We start from the raw sequence: 17,482 nt of genomic DNA on the forward strand, positions 1-17,482 counted from the left end.
AGACAGGTATTCCTTGAAGGTCAGGTTTTAGTCTACTTGAGCTATTAAGAAAAAAAAAAAAAAGACTGGGTGGCTTATCAACCACAGACATTTATTTTTATGGTTCTGGAATCTAGAAGTCCAAGATCAGACTGCCAGAATGATGAGGGTCTGATGAAAACCCTCTTCTGGGTTGAAGACTGCTGACTTGGGTTTTCACATGATGAAAGGGGGCCAGAGATCTCTCTCATGGCTCTTTTATGAGGGTATTAAACTCATTCATAAGGGTGGTGGTTGACCTAATCACCTCTCACCCCTTCTCCCATCACCCCACTAATACCATCACATTGAGCATTAGGATTTCAACATATGCAGCTTGGAGTAGGGACGAAGACAATAAGGAAATGTGGGCAAAACCCTAAGAACTAAGACTAAGATAGCATTCCTGTCTTCAGGAAAGGGAAAAAAGGATGGGAGCATTTACATTTTAATAACTGCTTTACATTGTCATATTTGTAAAGAGACACACTGAAAGCCAGTCATAGAATACGATTTGCAATTAGGAGTTCAGGCAACCTCCTTGGTCATCTGAGGCCACAGTCTGCAGCAGAGCTGCTACTTTCGGATTGGATGATGGCAGCTGAAGGACTAGGTTTCAGGTACTTCCTAGTATGGTCAGCATCCGGTCAGGAACTCTGTGGCCCTCAGCAAGCAGGACAGGTGTTCTCCCAAGAGATTCCTCTGCAGCTGGCATCTGCTCCTTTGCAAATCCTTTTTTCCAGGCAGAGGCTATGCAAATAATTGTCTGCTGTTTTGCAGAAAGAAGAACTAGTATATTTCTGAGCTCAACAAAAATGTCACATCCTGCTAATGTGAAAAACTCCATTTTATTTCACTTAAAAATGCTAATCTCTAAGTTGAATGTAGTACCTCTTTTCTGAAAACATACTCAGGATTTCTCCTCAAAAAGATGAAAACAACAACAACAAAGATTCAAATGGACACCTCAGTACAAAAGGGAGGAGGGGCGGTGTTCAATTCTAAACTCTTTCATGGTTTTTATTTTTATCTTTCGAGAATTGCTTTCACTTGGGAGAGTCACTAAGAATGAGGTTGATTTTAATTTGTGATCATATTATTTACACAAGCCATTTTTAGTTTGTTAAATATTCCTGTGTATTATATTCCTACAATATTTCCGTGGAAGAGACAAAATAGGTCAAGATATTTTATTCTGATTTGATCTAATTTTTATCTCACTCATTTTCCCCCACCTTGGTAAATGCCATTCATAATGATGTTTCTAAACCTAGGTGGCCATTCACAAGTTTTCCCCATACTGATCACATCTCCTATGTTTTCCAAGCTATTATACTTTACGAAAGGATGTGTGCCAAGTCATGCCCATCATCTCTTTAAAAATGCATCTCCAGACTTCCTTCTTTCATGTGTCCCATTTCCTAATTAGCCTCACCACACTTAGCGTCTCAGTCTCCTGCACATTCCTAAACCATTGCTAGGATGTGACCTAGCATCTGCTGGTTCATTGTTTTCAATCCTTCCTATGTTACTTCATATCGTTATTTTTTAAATCTGTTTTTATCAGTTATTTCCTTTGTGACCTTTCCCTCCCCCACCAATTCATTTAACCCAGTGGCTGGACAGAGCAGTTTAGTAAACCTTCAATCCATGGTCATTTTTCTGACTTTTAGAAAAAAAAAAATTAAAGAAATATACAACTTTACAACCTAGGGAGAGGCAGTTTGGGGCTGAAAGGATCTGAGGCTTTAATGTTAGACAAAGCTAGGAGCAAATCCTAGCCTTTGGTAAGATTCTAAACTTCTCAGCCTCCTTATCTGTGAAATGAGTAAGATAATGCTTATCTCCTGGGAAACTGATGGAAATAACCATGGAAAGCACCCTTCTAGATCCAGCCAACTTGGAAGATGCTAAAGGAAAAGAAACCAGAATTTTGGGTGAACTACTTCTCAGCTTTCCAATGTTCCCACTGCATGTCGACTAACCACTTCCAGTAGGCTGACCTACTGTCCGCTTGAGAGCCTGAAGTTTGGGGTGTCAGTGATGGTGTGGACAGGATACCTGGAGGGAGCCATATCAAGGGAAGGAATCAAGAAATCAGCCATTTGGGACTTCCCTAGAGGTCCGGTGGTTTGGGACTCCTGGCTTCCACTGCAGGGCACAGGTTTGATCCCAAGCTGGGGAACAAGAATCCCACAGGCCATGTGATGCAGTTGGGAAAAAAATTAAAATTAAAAAAGAAAAAATAAAACCAGGGACTTCCCTGGTGGTTCAATGGTAAGAATTCGCTTGTCAATGCAAGATACGCGAGTTCCATCCCTGATCCGTGTCAGTTCCCACATGTCACGGAGCAACTAAGCCCAGGCGCCACAAGTACTGAGCCTACGGGCAGAAACTACTGGAGCCCATGTACCCTAGAGCCCACGCTCCCCAACGTGAGAAAACCTCACACCACAACTAGAGTAGCCCCCACTCAGGGCAACGAGACAAAGCCTGCACTCAATGAAGACCCAGCACTAAATAAATAAATATATAAAAATTGAAAAACAAACTATCATTAAGGCCTTTGAAGATGATTAAAAGTTGTACATAGCTTAGTTCATCCCAAGAACTCTACCCCCCCCCCAAAAATCATCATTCATTAAATATTCTTTGAACCTCTTACAGGAAGCCCTCTGAGTTTATATTTTTCCCACAGGACCCTGATTCAAATCTACTTTTTGGTTTATTTAGGAGTTGCTTGGATTAAGCAAATAAATGAAAGGATTACATGTAAGCATCCCTACATGACAGGCGAGGAAAGATTTTAAAAATCTACCCCAGAACCTCGCATAACAGCCTCGGGGTAGCTGACCTTGAAAATGATGAAGGAATAAACGAACGGAGGGATGAAGAAAGGAATGCTGAAGAACGAAAGACACAGAGTCAGGACTAGAACACAGACAGAGGTCCTTTGTTTGTTGCTGTTTTCACCACAGTCGCTTTCAAGAGCCGTGCCTCACATCCTCCTTTACCATTTTTCTTCCTGTCATCGGGCCCTTCTATCTTCTCGCTCCAACTCCACCCCTCGAGCCGTGAACCGCCTTCTGTCTCCCGCCCCGCCGGGAGACCACGCCCCTTCTGTAGCCCCGCCCCCGGCCGGGAGGCCCCGTCCCTCTCCTGCCCCAGCGGGAATGAATGGCAGCGCGGCCGCGGCTCCGCTCATGCGCTGATTGGCCCCCGGGCGCGGTGACGCGCGGGCGGCCGCGGGAGCACGCAGGCGGGCGGGGCGCGGGCAGCGGGGGGCGGGTCTGGGCGCCGGGCGGGGCGGGGCCTCCCTGCCGGGGGCGGCAGGGCCGGGCGGCGGGAGGTGGCGGGAGGCGGCCGGGCCGTTTAAGGGCCGCCCTCCCGCCCCCAGGCGCCCGGTCTGGCTCTGGCCCGGTCCCGACCCCCGGCCCGGCCCCGTCTCCCCTGCCCGGTCCAGCGGTCCGCCGGGCCCGCTGCGGCCCCCGGAGCCGCCCCAGCTCCTGCGGGCCGCGCACCCGGGCGCCGGCGCTGACGAGACGGAGCTCGCGGCCCCCGCGGAGGAGCAGGAGCATCGATGCGGTTCCAGAGTCGATTCCAGCGGTGAGAGGGCAGCGCCCCAGGCCCGCCGCCTGCGCCGGCACCGGGTCCCGGACCAGCCTCCGCCCGTGTGGGGCCCGGCGCCCCGCCTGGTCCTCCTCTCGTGCTCCGGGGGCTCCCCGCCCCGCCGTCCCCGGGCGGTCCCGCTCCGGGAGCTGGTCTCGCGCCGGCCCGGGACCCCGCTGCTCGTTGCGGGCTGCAGTCCCCAGCCCTCGGACCCCGGTTGCCTTCCCCGGGGGTCGGTTGCCCGCCCAGCTTCGCCCTGCAGGGACAGCCTCTCGCTTGCTCCGGGGACCTGAACGCCGGCCGCGGGCACCGGCCCCGGATCTTCCGACCCCGGATCATCCGACCCCAGCCTTGGCCTGCATCCCTAACCGGCCTTGGGGGGCCCCCGAGGCGCCCGGACCCGAGCCAGGTTGCCCCGCAGGGGTGCTGGGGGTTTCCGGCGCTTGTCTTTGAACTGCCGTGGCGGTGGGGAAAACTGAGGCAGGCTCCGCCGGTTTAGCCTTGCCTGCGGGGTTCTCGGGCTTAGAGCCCCAGCGTGTGCTATTTTGGGTCACCGCGCCGGGGCATTAGCTTCTGGGCGGTAAGACCAGTTGAGACGCCTGGGTTAGGAAACGAGGAACCGAGGAGGCCCCCCGGAAGGATGGCCGGGTGCTCTTTGGCTGGAAAGCCGGTGGGAACGCCAGCCTGGGGAGATAACTTGGCCTTAATCCTGACTCCAGGTCCCTGCCATCTAGCAATGAATGGAGGCTGGCCATAATTCGAGAGGAAGCTCTGCGCTTTTTTTTTTCCTAATGCTCCTTCGTGTAAGTGGGTGAAAGTTCACGTGTCGTGTGTTTGTGGTAACTCTCCATCCCTTTGTCTGAATCAGGCTAGCATCCCCACTCCCAGGCCTTCACCCTGAGCAGGCTAGCTTAGTGTGCAGTAGAATTTGAAAAAAAAAAAAAAAAATGAAATCTCTTAAGGCTTTTGTTGCGTTTTTAGGCATTGCTTTTTATTACAGGATTTTGAAGTATGGGTTTTTTGTTTTGTTTTTTTTTTCTTTCCAATGCTTTAATCCCTAGAAACCCTCTCACCTCTTCTGCTGGTCTCATTTCTTCTCCAGAGTGACATTTGCACAGGGAGAGTTGGAGTGATCAGGATGAAGACTTGGATTAACTTTTGAACATTGCTTATCACTCAGTGTGTTGAATGCCTGGCAATGTTCGCCTAATGGGAACATCATATCAGTTCTTCCAAAGGCAAAAGGGAACCATGATGTTCTGTCTTTAGAACATGAAGTCAGCCATGAGGACTGGAGGGGCTTCAAGGGAGGATGTAACACAGGTTCAGCAATGGTTGGCAAAACCCTGTATGTGGTTTGTTTAATTTGGTTTTACTTCTCTGCACATCTGTGCTCTTCCTGTTTTCCGGGAACCATGGCAGTCTTCTGTGCATTTACCGGTTTTTGTTAGATTAAAGAGTTCTATTTCTTTTCTATCCTTTCAGTTCTTCTCTCGAAAAAGAAAGAAAAAAAGGAACTTGTGTTATTGTTTGTTGCACAAACATTAGCAGTATTAAGAGAAATGAAAAACAAACACATCTTTATTTAAGATCCTACCATCTCAGCTGATTGAACTCTTCTTGTTTGCTGGACACTAATCTATGCAGTCCTTATTATCACAGTTGTAATGTGATTTTGCCCTCTATTCCATTCATTTAAAAATTAAAAATACAGGCATTTTCTTTTGGTATAGCATAGACGTTGTAATTTCCGCAGCAACTGCACAATGTCAGTGGATATTTAACAGTTATTTTCTTGATGACATCTAGACCTGCCCTGATTTTCTTTGCAGAATGAATGATCCCGTAATTTCTTGTTTGCAAAGATATTTCTATAAATCAACTTGAACTTAGAAATAAAGTCTGCAAATAAGTAATATATTGTGGTCTATACATTAACATATTGAGAGTACTGTTCTGCACCTCTTAAAAGCTGTTTGTTATCCATCTTGTGAGCATTTAGGATAGTTACAGGTTGTAAATGACAGAGGAACTAGAAAGAGGAACACACTTATCTTTAAGCCCTTGTGTTCCTTTTGATAGATTCACCAGGACTCCATTGAAGAGCATTTGACTGCAGTAAAAACATTTCATTAGGCCATCCTTTGTGGCTATGTCTAACTTATAAGAAAACTTGAACACCCTGCTGGTTTGTTCATAATGGAAACTTGGCGGTCACTGTGGCTTTGGATCAACTTCCAGAGCTCTGCCATATGTGGAGAAGAGCTATAAGGACGCCTAACCCAGTGTAGTAAGTGGAGGGCTTTATGCAGGCATGGCTTCTCAAAAATCTTAGGATGTGAAAAATCCCACTGGGACACCTTTTATCTTTTGTGCTGTATCCCTTTCGCTCTTGATTCTACCCCCACACTGCACAGAGTCATTCTCTCCCTTTCACAGCATCTCTGACTGATTAGAATACTTGCTAACATTTATTGAGTGCCTATCAGTGCCAGGCAGTAGCTGGGTATTTGTAGGTAACTCATCTCATCCCTAACTGTAACCCTGAAAGGCAAACTTCTACCCATTTAATAGAAGAGCTTTAGAGAATAAAAGAGCCTGCTATCATCACACAGCTAGAACGGGGCAGACAGAAGGGTTCATGTCCCTTTCCACCACCCATGCAGCCATTTACCTCTGTCTCCCCACCCACACACAACATCTGTGTGATAGTGCAGAGGCCTAGGACCCAGAGCTTCTAAAGTGTCCTGTTGGTGTGTGCTCATTTCTCCAGCCTGGCAACCAGAAATCCAAAGAAAAGGATACTGCTTTCCTTAGCTCCAGCCTCGTGACCACTGGTTAGTTTCAAATTGAGTATGTGGTAAGGCGTCTTATTCTAAAGCATTAGGAAGTGTTCCAGTGCTGCCTGTTGCCTCTCTTTTTGTTCCATGTTCTCAGGAGCATCGAATCATACACCGTTCAGTGAACACTGAAGAACACTGAAGTTGTTTCCTTATATGTGCCATTTCCCTTATTTAGTAATTAAGTTAAATGGCTGCCACCACTATCGCCACCTCTCACTGCAGGCACTTTCTCCTAAACATCATGCTTATTCATACAGGACAGCTAATATCAATAGTAGGGTTCTATGTAGGGATCAGTTCTGTTGCCCCTTCGAATGATGTTGAAGGAGCCCCTGAAATGTTCATGGTCTTGTCCTTTGTCCATTTTGTTTTCACAAGATCGAGGATTCTCTTGGCTCTAAGACTGCCTGTTTTTGTTGCATACAGAAATCCCCAGTGAAACTAACTGCCGACAGGATCTCTCTCAGTTAGGATAATAAAATGCTTCAGCAGCAGCAAAATGTCTGTCTTTTTATTCTCATTCAACACTTATTTATTAAGTTCCAACAACCAGCTGGACTTTGTGTTTGGGACTGGAAATGAAAAAATAGACAAGGCAGCCTTCATGGAATTCACTTTACAGTGGGGAAAGATGAAATAAATAAGTTCAAAAAGTCCAGTTCTTACTAATTGTGATAAGGGCTCTGCTGAATTGATACTTTAGGTAGGATGGTTGTGCCGAGTTTGACAGGTGAGAGGAGAGCTGGGCACACTGGAGGAGAATGTTTGGGCAGACATAAACGGCAAACACAGATGCTCTGAGTCAGATCAGACCTGGTTGGTTGGAGGAGCAGAAAGGCTGTGATTGGCTGGAGGGGGAGAGGAAAGGAAGGGAGCCCCTGGCTGGAGAAGTCGGGAGGGCTCATGGCCTGCAGAGGAGGCCCTGTTGCCAAGCACTTTGGGAAGCCAGATAGGTTTTAAGCTGGGCTTAGCATGTGATGTGATCTGGTGTTAACAGACTCGTGGCTGCTGGGTAAAGAAGAGAGTCCATGTGCGGGCGGGCAGGGAGACCAGAGCTTTGTCTACAGACCAGAGGAGTCGATGTCTTGATTTAAGGTAGTAACTTTGAAACTGTAGAGACTGGGACTGTTTTGGAATGTATTTTGAAGATAGCACAGACAGTACTTGCATTTGGAGTATGGGGAAATACAGAGGAATTAAGGACAACTTCTGAGATTTGATCTCAGGCTCTGAGGTCTGATGGTGCATTTCGGATTTACCTTCAGAAGGCACTGTTTTGGGCTAAAAAATTGGGATGGGGGGAAGGCTATGCTGTATCTTCGCTGTAGCATGTGGGCTCTTTCTTGGGGCACAGGGGCTTCCTCCAGGCTTCCCATGAGACACTCCTGGTAAAGAACCCACCTACCAGGGCAGGAAACCTAAGAGACACGGGTTCAGTCTCTGGGTCAGGAAGATGCCCTGGAGGGCATGGCGACCCACTCCAGTATTCTTGCCTGGAGAATCCCATGGACAGAGGAGCCTGGCAGGCTACGGTCTATAGAGTCGCAAAGAGTCCAGACAACTGAAGTGACCTAGCCCGCACGCGTGGGCTTCCTCTAGTTGTGGCACTTGTTTGGGGGGCTTCTGTTGTTGCGGCATGGGCAACACACCCAGTGTTAGAATGTTTTCTAGCATTGGATGACCATCAGAATGGCTTTGCTTTAAGTGGAGGTGTCTGGCCTAAGTGGGTGCTGTTTCCCATAACTCTTGAGAACCTTCCTCATTCTTTTGGGGCAAAGAGAATAGCCTCAGTGTTGGGGGGTTTATTTGCATTTTACATCTGCTTTTCATGTAGGTCTTGGGTGACTAATTTCTTCATAATGATTTCTTCAGGAGGCAATGGGAGGCATGATTGTATCAGAGAGAAATGGAAAATGTAAATTTCCTGGCAGAACCATGTGCCATCCCATGGGGCCCCAGACGGTGCCTGACATACTTGCTGTTCCCTTTCCTTACTGCCAGAATCTTGACCCTGCCCTTAGAGAGAAACTACCTTAAGTCACATGGAAGGAATATTTTTCTCTGCAACTTCTGAGTTCATTTTTAACCTGAGTGATTCCAGGTGGGCACAAACATGTTACACACATGGCCACTCAGCTTCCGTGCTTTTAAAGTCTATCCCTGTCTCTGTTATAGCCTGACTATTTTTAGTTTGGGCTGCCAGAGATATAAATTGCTATTTTAGCCTGCAGGCTGGTGGTGGGTGGACAACCCTCCTGAGCATGCCCTGCAGAGAGTGCTTGCAGTTTAATCTACCCTCAGCCACCCTGGAGCCCTACTCTTTACCCTTTACAATTCCTAATGGGGTATGCTACTTAGAGCCCTGTCCTTGTGTCTCAGGCTGATAATCCTGTAGGCCCTTGAATGCAGGGGACACTTTTAAAGCCTCCTTCCCAAGAGTGTAATTATTTTCTTTTTTACTAATAACTGCCGTATAGCAACACTCTAGTCCCTTAGGAAATTAGTGAAATTATTTAAAGGATTGTCAGGGGAGAAAAGATTTATTTATCTATGTGTGAGAATATCTTGGAGTAATTCTGAAGCTGTTAACTGTACATTTCTCTCTAATAGTTTCCAAGCTGTGTGATGAATCCCATTCAGTGTGTGTATCTTTTGCATGTTAGTTAGATAGCTGCCCTTTGGTGAAGACAGGGAAGGTGTCTTCACAGTGCCAACTCCGTTCCCTAAGGGATCTTCCACTCGAACTTTCTGTGTCAGCTTGGCAGGGACTGCCACTTGATCTTTACTCATTTGCTCTAGGGCTACCAGGCCCTTCTTTAACTCAGGGAGAAATGTTGGCTGGTCTTTTGTTCATAAACTGAACACTATTTGGAATTGCTTGGCCACGTGTTTTTAGTCAGTTTTTGGCAACCTGTCTGTGCCATTTGGTTTAGCCTGGTACCGTTTTTCCATCGTGTTAATTGATAAGACATGACTAGTCAGAACTTGTTAGTGACAAGTAACAGTCTCCTCCTCCTACCCACACCCCCTTAAACTAACTCAAGCAAAAACCTGCACTATTGTGTAAAGCCTGTTGACATCTTGCAGGCCCCAAGCCCATCAGTTCAGTTCAGTTCAGTCTCAGTCATGTCCGACTCTTTGCGACCCCATGAATTGCAGCACGCCAGGCCTCCCTGTCCATCACCAACTCCCAGAGTTTACCCAAACTCATGTCCGTTGAGTCAGTGATGCCATCCAGCCATCTCATCCTCTGTCATCCCCTTCTCCTCTGCCCCCAGTCCCTCCCAGCATTAGAGTCTTTTCCAATGAGTCAGCTCTTCGCATGAGGTGGCCAAAGTACTGGGGTTTCAGGTTCAGCATCAGTCCTTCCAATGAACACCCAGGACTGATCTCCTTTAGGATGAACTGGGTGGATCTCCTTGCAGTCCAAGGGATTCTCAAGAGTCTTCTTCAACACCACAGTTCAGAAGCATCAATTCTTCGGCACTCAGCTTTCTTCACAGTCCAACTCTCACATCCGTACGTGACCACTGGAAAAACCATAGCCTTGACTAGACAGACCTTTGTTGGCAAAGTAATGTCTCTGCTTTTCAATATGCTGTCTAGGTTGGTCATAACTTTCCTCCCAAGGAGTAAGCGTCTTTTAATTTCATGGCTGCACTCACCATCTGCAGTGATTTTGGAGCCTAAAAAAATAAAGTCTGACATTGTTTCCACTGTTTCTGCATCTATTTGCCATGAAGTGATGGGACCAGATGCCATGATCTTCGTTTTCTGAATGTTGAGCTTTAAGCCAACTTTTTCACTCTCCTCTTTGAGTTTCATGAAGAGGCTGTTTAGTTCCTCTTCACTTTCTGCTATAAGGGTGGTGTCATCTGCATATCTGAGGTTATTGATACTTCTCCCGGCAACCTTGATTCCAGCCTGTGCTTCTTCCAGCCCAGCGTTTCTCATGATGTTCTCTGCATAGAAGTTAAATAAACAGGGTGACAACATACAGCCTGGACGTACTCCTTTCCCTATTTGGAACCAGTCTGTTGTTCCGTGTCCAGTTCTGACTGTTGCTTCCTGGCCTGCATATAGGTTTCTCAGGAGGCAGGTCACGTGTACACACCAAGTGTTGGTATTTAGATTCAGGCGCTCTTAGGGGCTTCCCGGGCGGCTCAGTGATCAACAATTTGCCTGCCACTACAGGAGACGCAAGAGACTCAGGTTCAGTCCCTGGGTTGGGAAGATCCTGGCAACCCGCCCCAGTATTCTTGCCTGGAAAATTCCATGGACAGAGGAGCCCGAGGGGCTACAGTCCATGGGGGTCACAAAGAGACACGACTAAGCCCAGGCACACATGACTGTTCTGGCCAGTGTGTCAGGCACTAGTCACATATTTAGATTTTGAAGCAAACTCTTTTTAATTCAGGAAGAATGCAGGTGAAAATGGACCTCTTGTTTCCAGTGGCCTGGAGGCAGCCAAGTATCATTTATTTAAGCTGTCTGGGGCCGGAACAGGTAATGCAATACAGGGAAACTGGTTTGGCAGCCCTGCTAATAATGGGATGGAGCATTTAAAGATCTAATATATATAAAGCTTTATACATTTTGAGAGACAAAATAGGAATTTTCAAATGCATTGAATTCACATTAAATCGTGGTTACTGGTATTTATAAAGTTTAGGAAAATGACCTTGATTTTTTTTTTAGATTTCAGATTTGGTTATGCCATTTTTAATTTTTTATTTTTTTTAAGTATCCCAGTTGAAGAGTACCAGTTGAAGGGGATAGATAGGAGTTTTGTTTGCTTTTCATTGGTAGAAGATTTTTTTGAATGAACTGAAAGAATACTGAATCCAGTTAACTAGGGCATGCACTTTAGACAAAGGCTTTGATTCAGTTTACACCGGCTTTGTGGCTTTGGTTTTGTTCCAGTAGCTAGGTATTTCCAGCAGTCACCTCTTCAGTTAGAAAGACCAGGCAAACTCTGACAAGCTTTCCCATCGTTCTTTACACACTCTGAGCTTTTCTCATGGGATGTCTTTTGTTTCTACAGGTTCATGAACCACCGGGCCCCTGCCAATGGCCGCTACAAGCCAACTTGTTACGAACATGCTGCTAACTGTTACACACATGCAGTGAGTACGAGCTGCCTGCCTTTTCCATGCTTCCCAAGCGCTTTGGTGGGAAGAAGGGGCGATCATCTCTGTTAATCTCAGCCCTGTCAATCCGGTTCACCCATCCCTGTGACCTTTCCTGACCTCGTATCAGTACTAGGTCATGTCATCAGAAACTGTGAGCCGTTAGATACTTTGAGTGCTCTGACCTACAGTCAGCTCTGTTGATCCTGAATTTGCTTTCTCAGATAAGATGATCTTTGAAAGAAATTAAGTGTTTAGTTATAAGAAAAACCAAAGGAAATTATTTATAAAGACTGTCACCCCTGGAATGAAATGAATTACCTTTTCAAGACAGTCAGCTGTGTTCATTTGGCAAGAAGTGTTCACCCCATTTGCTGAGAAAGATTTTTTCCCCCTGAGTGATCCCCTAAAATAGGTAGCCACATCCTTCCCATCCCCACGGTCGTCATTGCTTCTCAGAGCAGATGTTAGTCCTTACTGTAAAAGAAAAGTTTAATTCCTGAATTCAGTTTTTTCTTCCTTCTAAAAGCAAAACATGTTCATTTTAAGAAAAATGGAAAATACTGAAAAATACATAAGAAAAGCAAAACTATCTAGAAAGTGAAGTTGCTCAGTCATGTCCGACTCTTTTGTGACCCCCATGGACTGTAGCCCACCAGGCTCCTCCGTCCGTGGAATTTTCCAGGCAAGAATACTGGAGTGGGTTGCCTTTTCCTTCTCCAGGGGATCGTTCTGACCCAAGGACTGAACTCAGGTCTCCCGCATTGCAGGCAGACCCTTTACCATCTGAGCCACCAGGGAAGCCCATTGTTTGTGTTTATGTGTGTATTTTCATTTTATTGGCATTTTCTTGTGTCACTATAAACTTCCTTTTATCTATGATTTCATTATTCCCTTTGAAAGTTGCATCTAGTGAAATTTTTTGAGGGGAAATGGTGGTTGGTATATAGTCTGAAGATAAGAGATAGAGGAGATCAATTTATCTCTTTAGTGAAGAGTGTTTAGAACAGGCTGATTCAGTTATTTTAGACAGTGTTAGTATAATATGTAGGTTACATATAAATGTTATTGGAATAAAATTTGCTTGAATTCAAGTTGTGCCTTTTCATTTCTTTAAGCCCCTTCTCCAGAGAATAGTGTTTTCTATAAAGGAACGTGATGCCAAATAAACCTGAAATAAACTAGTTTTTGGTAGATTCCCTTGTAATCTAATAGAACAATGCTGTCTGGTCATTACTTAGCAGAAATCCAACTTTCTAAAGTATCAGTTCTATGTATTATAGTGAAGCGAAAGTGTTAGTCGCTCAGTTGTGTCCGACTCTTTGAGTCTCCATGGAGTATAGCCTACCAGGCTCCTCTGTCCGTGGAATTATCCAAGCAAGAATACTGGAATGGGTTGCCATGCCCTAGTATTATAATAGTAGAATTCAAATGTTATTTGTGGTATTGAAATGTTACTCTCTTTTATCACTGTCCTTTTTCTTTAGGTGCTCAAAATATTTTTATTTAAATAAGTAAAATGCTAGAATCTTGCTGAATATTTTTTCTTTAGAAAAGAGTTTCTACCTACTTTGTACATGCTTGCCCTGAAGAAGCCCCGTTAAAGGGCTTCTTCAGTAATGAAATTTGGAGTAACCTCACTAGTGGACAGTCTCCCTGGACCTGCGGCTTAGATTCTTAGGGCAGGAAGGATTTGGTGAAATTCTCTAGATTTGAGCTGACCCCTGTCTTTGCATTAATGACACATATTTTGTGAAGTGAGCCTCACAACCCCAGAGGGTCAAAATGTTTAGAGTCCATACTTAAAGAATGCACAGCCTAATTTGATTATTAGCTGTACTTTCTAGATATCCATCTTTTACTCTTTTTTTTAATTGAAGTGTAGTTGATTTAAAATACTATGACAGTTTCAGTGGTACTGTAAAGTGATACAGTTTTATTCGTGTATATATATATACACACATTTTTCTGATTATTTTTCATCTGTTGTTCAGTCAGTAAGTCGTGTGTGGCTCTTTGTGACCCCATGGTTTCCCTGTCCTTCACTATGTCCCAGAGTTTGCTCAGATTCATGTCCGTTGCGGCAATGATGCCATCTGGCCGTCTCATCCTCTGCCACTCTTCTTTTCCCTTCAGTCTTCCCAACATCAGGGTCTTTTCTAATGAGTTGGCTCTTCGCATCAGGTAGCCAAGGTTTTGCAGCTTCAGCTTCAGCATCAGTCCTTCCAATGAATATTCAGGATTGATTTCTTTTAGGATTGACTGGTTTGATCTCCTTACAGTAGAAGGGACTCTCAAGAGTCTTACCCCGCACCACAGTTTGAAAGCATCTATTTTTCAGTGCTCAGCCTTCTTCATAGTCCAACTCTCACATCCATACATGGCTACTGGGAAAACCATAGCCTTGACGATACGGACCTTTGTCGGCAAAGTGATGTCTCTGCCTTTTAATACACTGTCTAGGTTTGTCATAGCTTTCTTTCCAAGGCACAAGCGTCTTAAAATTTCATGACTTCAGGCACTGTCCACAGTGATTTTGAGACCAAGAAAATAAAATCTGTCCCTGTTTCTACTTTTTCTCCTTCTATTTGCCATGAAGTAATGGGACCAGATGCCATGATATTCATTTTTTGACTGTTGAATTTTAAGCCAGCTTTTTCATTATAGGTTATTATAAGATATTGAATATAGTTCCCTCTGCTATACAATAAATCTTTGAGCTTTTCTATTTTGTCTAGTAGTGTGTATTTGTTAATCCCGTAGTGCTAATTTATCCCCCTTCCTGCCCCCACTCCCCTTCCCCTTTGGTTGTCATGTTTATTTTCTATGTCTGTGAGTCTGTTTCTGCTTTGTGTATAGATTCATTTATTTTATTTTTTATATTTCACATATAAATGATATCATGTGTTTCTTTGACTTACTTCACTTAGTACGATAATCTCTAGGTCCCTCCATATTGCTGCAAATTGGCAATATTTCATTTTTTTAGGACTGAGTAATATTCTATTACATGTGTATGTGTATATGTATGTATGTGTTTATACATATCCCACCTTCTTTATCCATTCATCTTTTGACAGACATTTGGGTTTCCATTTTTTATTCTTAACTAAATGTCTGATGAATTTAACAGAGCTAAAATTAAAGTTATTTCTTAAGATAATTGTCCACAGGCCCTTAAGAAAATAAGCGTGTGTGTGTACGTGTGTGTATGTATTTAAGTCTACGTCAGGATTAGGATATAAGGGATATAAAGTTTGAATGATAGCTTATATGGCCTTTTCTTTCACTTATTGTTCCAGTATACATCCATCATTGTATCCATTTACCAACTGCAAAGTACTGATAAAAGGTAGAAAAATAGTGTCCTGATAGTTTTCAAAATACTGACCTATGAAAGCAACCAGTGAAGTGCTTATTATTTAGCATAATGCTGAGCATTTAAATATAATTGTTTGGTTGTTGAGATGCACAGGTCACCTTTAAGAATAGTATTTTCTTGAAGTAGACCTGAATAATCCTTTAGTTTATCTGTCCTGGATGGTCATCAGGAACACTTATATAAACCAAAGTTAAGGGAAAACTGACAAAACATACACATTAATTTTTTAGAACAGAAAACGTCATCTTATTAAACTTACTAAACTGTATCCCTGATTTTTGGATTTCAGAGAGCATTAAAATTTCTAAAAATGACAAAACAAAAAACTTCCATCTAATTTTCAGGAAGATACTTTAACATAAAAAAAAATAGAAAGGACATAGTCTCAAAATAAATTTTGTTTTATGAAAAATTTACTTTGTTGTCCTTAATTTTCACATTTTGTTCTCAGCCATTGTAATCAGCATTGAAATTCAGTGCTGATCCTATCTGGAAGAGTTAATATTCTGTTGCAAGAGAGAAAACATAGGTGTTGGAGACAAAAATAGATGAGATTTCTAAAGTTTGCATTCTTTGCCAGGTATGTTTATTCTGGTATCTAATAAAGTAGTTGATTTCTCCTGATGATTTCTATTATTATAAAATGTTTATTAGTCATACTGTTATGGCTAGACTTTGCACTTTGTGTCCATATGTAGTGTAAAATATGGTGTAAAAGCAAAATTCCCTCTTAAGATCCTAGTCTCTTAAAATTATTTGACTCGGTAGGAATGGATTACCTTTGTCTACTTGAAAGGTGCTGTTAAAAATGAAATAACCCGGGAACTTCCCTGGTGGCCCCATGTCTGAGGTTCCATCCTCCCAGTGCAGGGTGCCTGGGTTCAACCCCTGGTTGGGAAACTAGATTGCGCATCTGCATCCAGGATCTGGCACAGCCAAATAGGTAAATGAATCTCAGAAAATGAGATAATGCAAAGACCCTTCCACCCCTTTTCACTCTACAGTAGCCCCCAAACTGGTGGGATGTAGACATCCCGACTAGAAATGAGGACGTATGATGGGACAAATGATTTGAGTGTGGTATGTGCGTTATATGCACTGATTTAATTCATTTAGTTACCCTTTGCTGAAATTTGGGCTTTCAGTAGCACTTTGGGGAAACAGGAAGGACTATCTCAAGATCAAGTCATCCCTGGGAAATCTGGGTACGTGCTTGGTAGCAAAATTAGGATAGAGGACGTCTGTTTTGCAACAGTTGAGTAATTTTGCTGCCTGACCATGTCCCCACTGGCAGGCACAGGTTCCGGGCCCTAAACACAGCACCTGTTCTCAGCGCAGCAAAACTTCAGCTTCATCTGGTGCTTGTTCTAATTATCCGGGAAAGGAGATGTGTGTTTTAAAGTGATCTTCCTAAAGTTGTCCCTCATAAACTTGGGTATTTTTAACAGCTCTCAATTCAGCGTTTTACTGAATATTTATTTTTCTTTCCCTCTCTCTCAGTTCCTCATTGTTCCGGCCATTGTGGGCAGTGCCCTCCTTCACCGGCTCTCTGATGACTGCTGGGAAAAGATAACAGCTTGGATTTATGGAATGGGCCTCTGTGCCCTCTTCATCGTTTCCACAGTATTTCACATTGTAGCATGGAAAAAGAGCCACTTAAGGTACCGTGAATGGCAGCTGTTTGAACAGATCACACAGAATCACTGGTTCAGGTTGGTCTTTCCTGCTGGCATGCTTTGGGCAGCTGAGGCGAAGAGTGGACATTGCCCTTCCTGGTAGACTCAACTGTCCCATTCATTGCTCAGGAAATTTTCTATGGATTGGAAGGAGTTTGAGGACCCCCCATGTGTATCTTTAAAAAGTGGGTCTTTGTTCAAAAAACAAACAAAACCACATTGCTGGGAATTCCCTGGCAGTTCACTGGTTAGGACTCTGCACCCTCACTGCTGGAGCCCCGGCTTCAGTCCCTGGTCAGGGATCCTGCAAGCCTCGCTGCTCAGCCGAAATAAAACCCAACCAACCAACAACCAAACCAACCCACATTGCTTCCCTAGGACTGACAGTGTGGAACCCTGACGCCTGTTCTCCACTGCAGCTGCGGGGTGGTGGGCAGGACCCTGGGCTTGGACTCATCGGTTGGGTTTTCAGTCCCAGCCCTGCAACCTGGCCTCATGTAGCCTCAGTTTCCTCATCACTAAAATGAGAATGGTAATGCCCGACTGGTGGACTGTTGTGATAGGTGAATGAGATGATGCATGTGAGGGTGACTGAAAATTACAATCACTGCAGCTATACTGCAGGTATATTACAGCTCAGGTTACTGTTCTGTGAAGTTCAGCTTTCAGAATTAGATCCAGTGTATCTACTCAAACAAAACACACATATGTTGCTACTTATTAGCTATTAAACGCTTTCCAAACAATACTGCGGTCCCTCACCTCCCAACGAGAAGAACATAAAAGCAATCATCCTTTGAGTGAAGAGTTAATTTGGGAGAATAC

General features: G+C 44.3%; 1 protein-coding gene across 14 annotated transcripts in view; it reads left to right on the forward strand.

Annotated features, from left to right (window-relative positions):
• Positions 1–3,315: 3,315 nt before the first annotated feature.
• Positions 3,316–17,482, forward strand: part of MMD (monocyte to macrophage differentiation associated) — an 81,396-nt gene continuing 67,229 nt past the window's right edge. For 3 of the 14 annotated variants that reach the window (XR_011461310.1, XR_011461311.1, XM_070357293.1), the window contains exons 1-3: positions 3,318–3,624; positions 11,515–11,596; positions 16,482–16,693. Coding sequence is in view for 10 of the 14 variants with exons in the window: in XM_070357293.1 (XP_070213394.1) it covers positions 3,599–3,624; positions 11,515–11,596; positions 16,482–16,693 (320 nt within the window). In the remaining 4 variants the exon portion in view is untranslated. Of the gene's footprint in view, positions 3,625–11,514; positions 11,597–16,481; positions 16,694–17,482 lie in introns of all 14 variants that reach the window. The other 11 variants (XR_011461312.1, XM_070357295.1, XM_070357294.1 and 8 more) reach the window with 6 other exon arrangements.

This window comes from Bos mutus, chromosome 19 (genome assembly GCF_027580195.1).
Source record: "Bos mutus isolate GX-2022 chromosome 19, NWIPB_WYAK_1.1, whole genome shotgun sequence".
Classification (NCBI taxonomy): Eukaryota; Metazoa; Chordata; class Mammalia; order Artiodactyla; family Bovidae; genus Bos; species Bos mutus.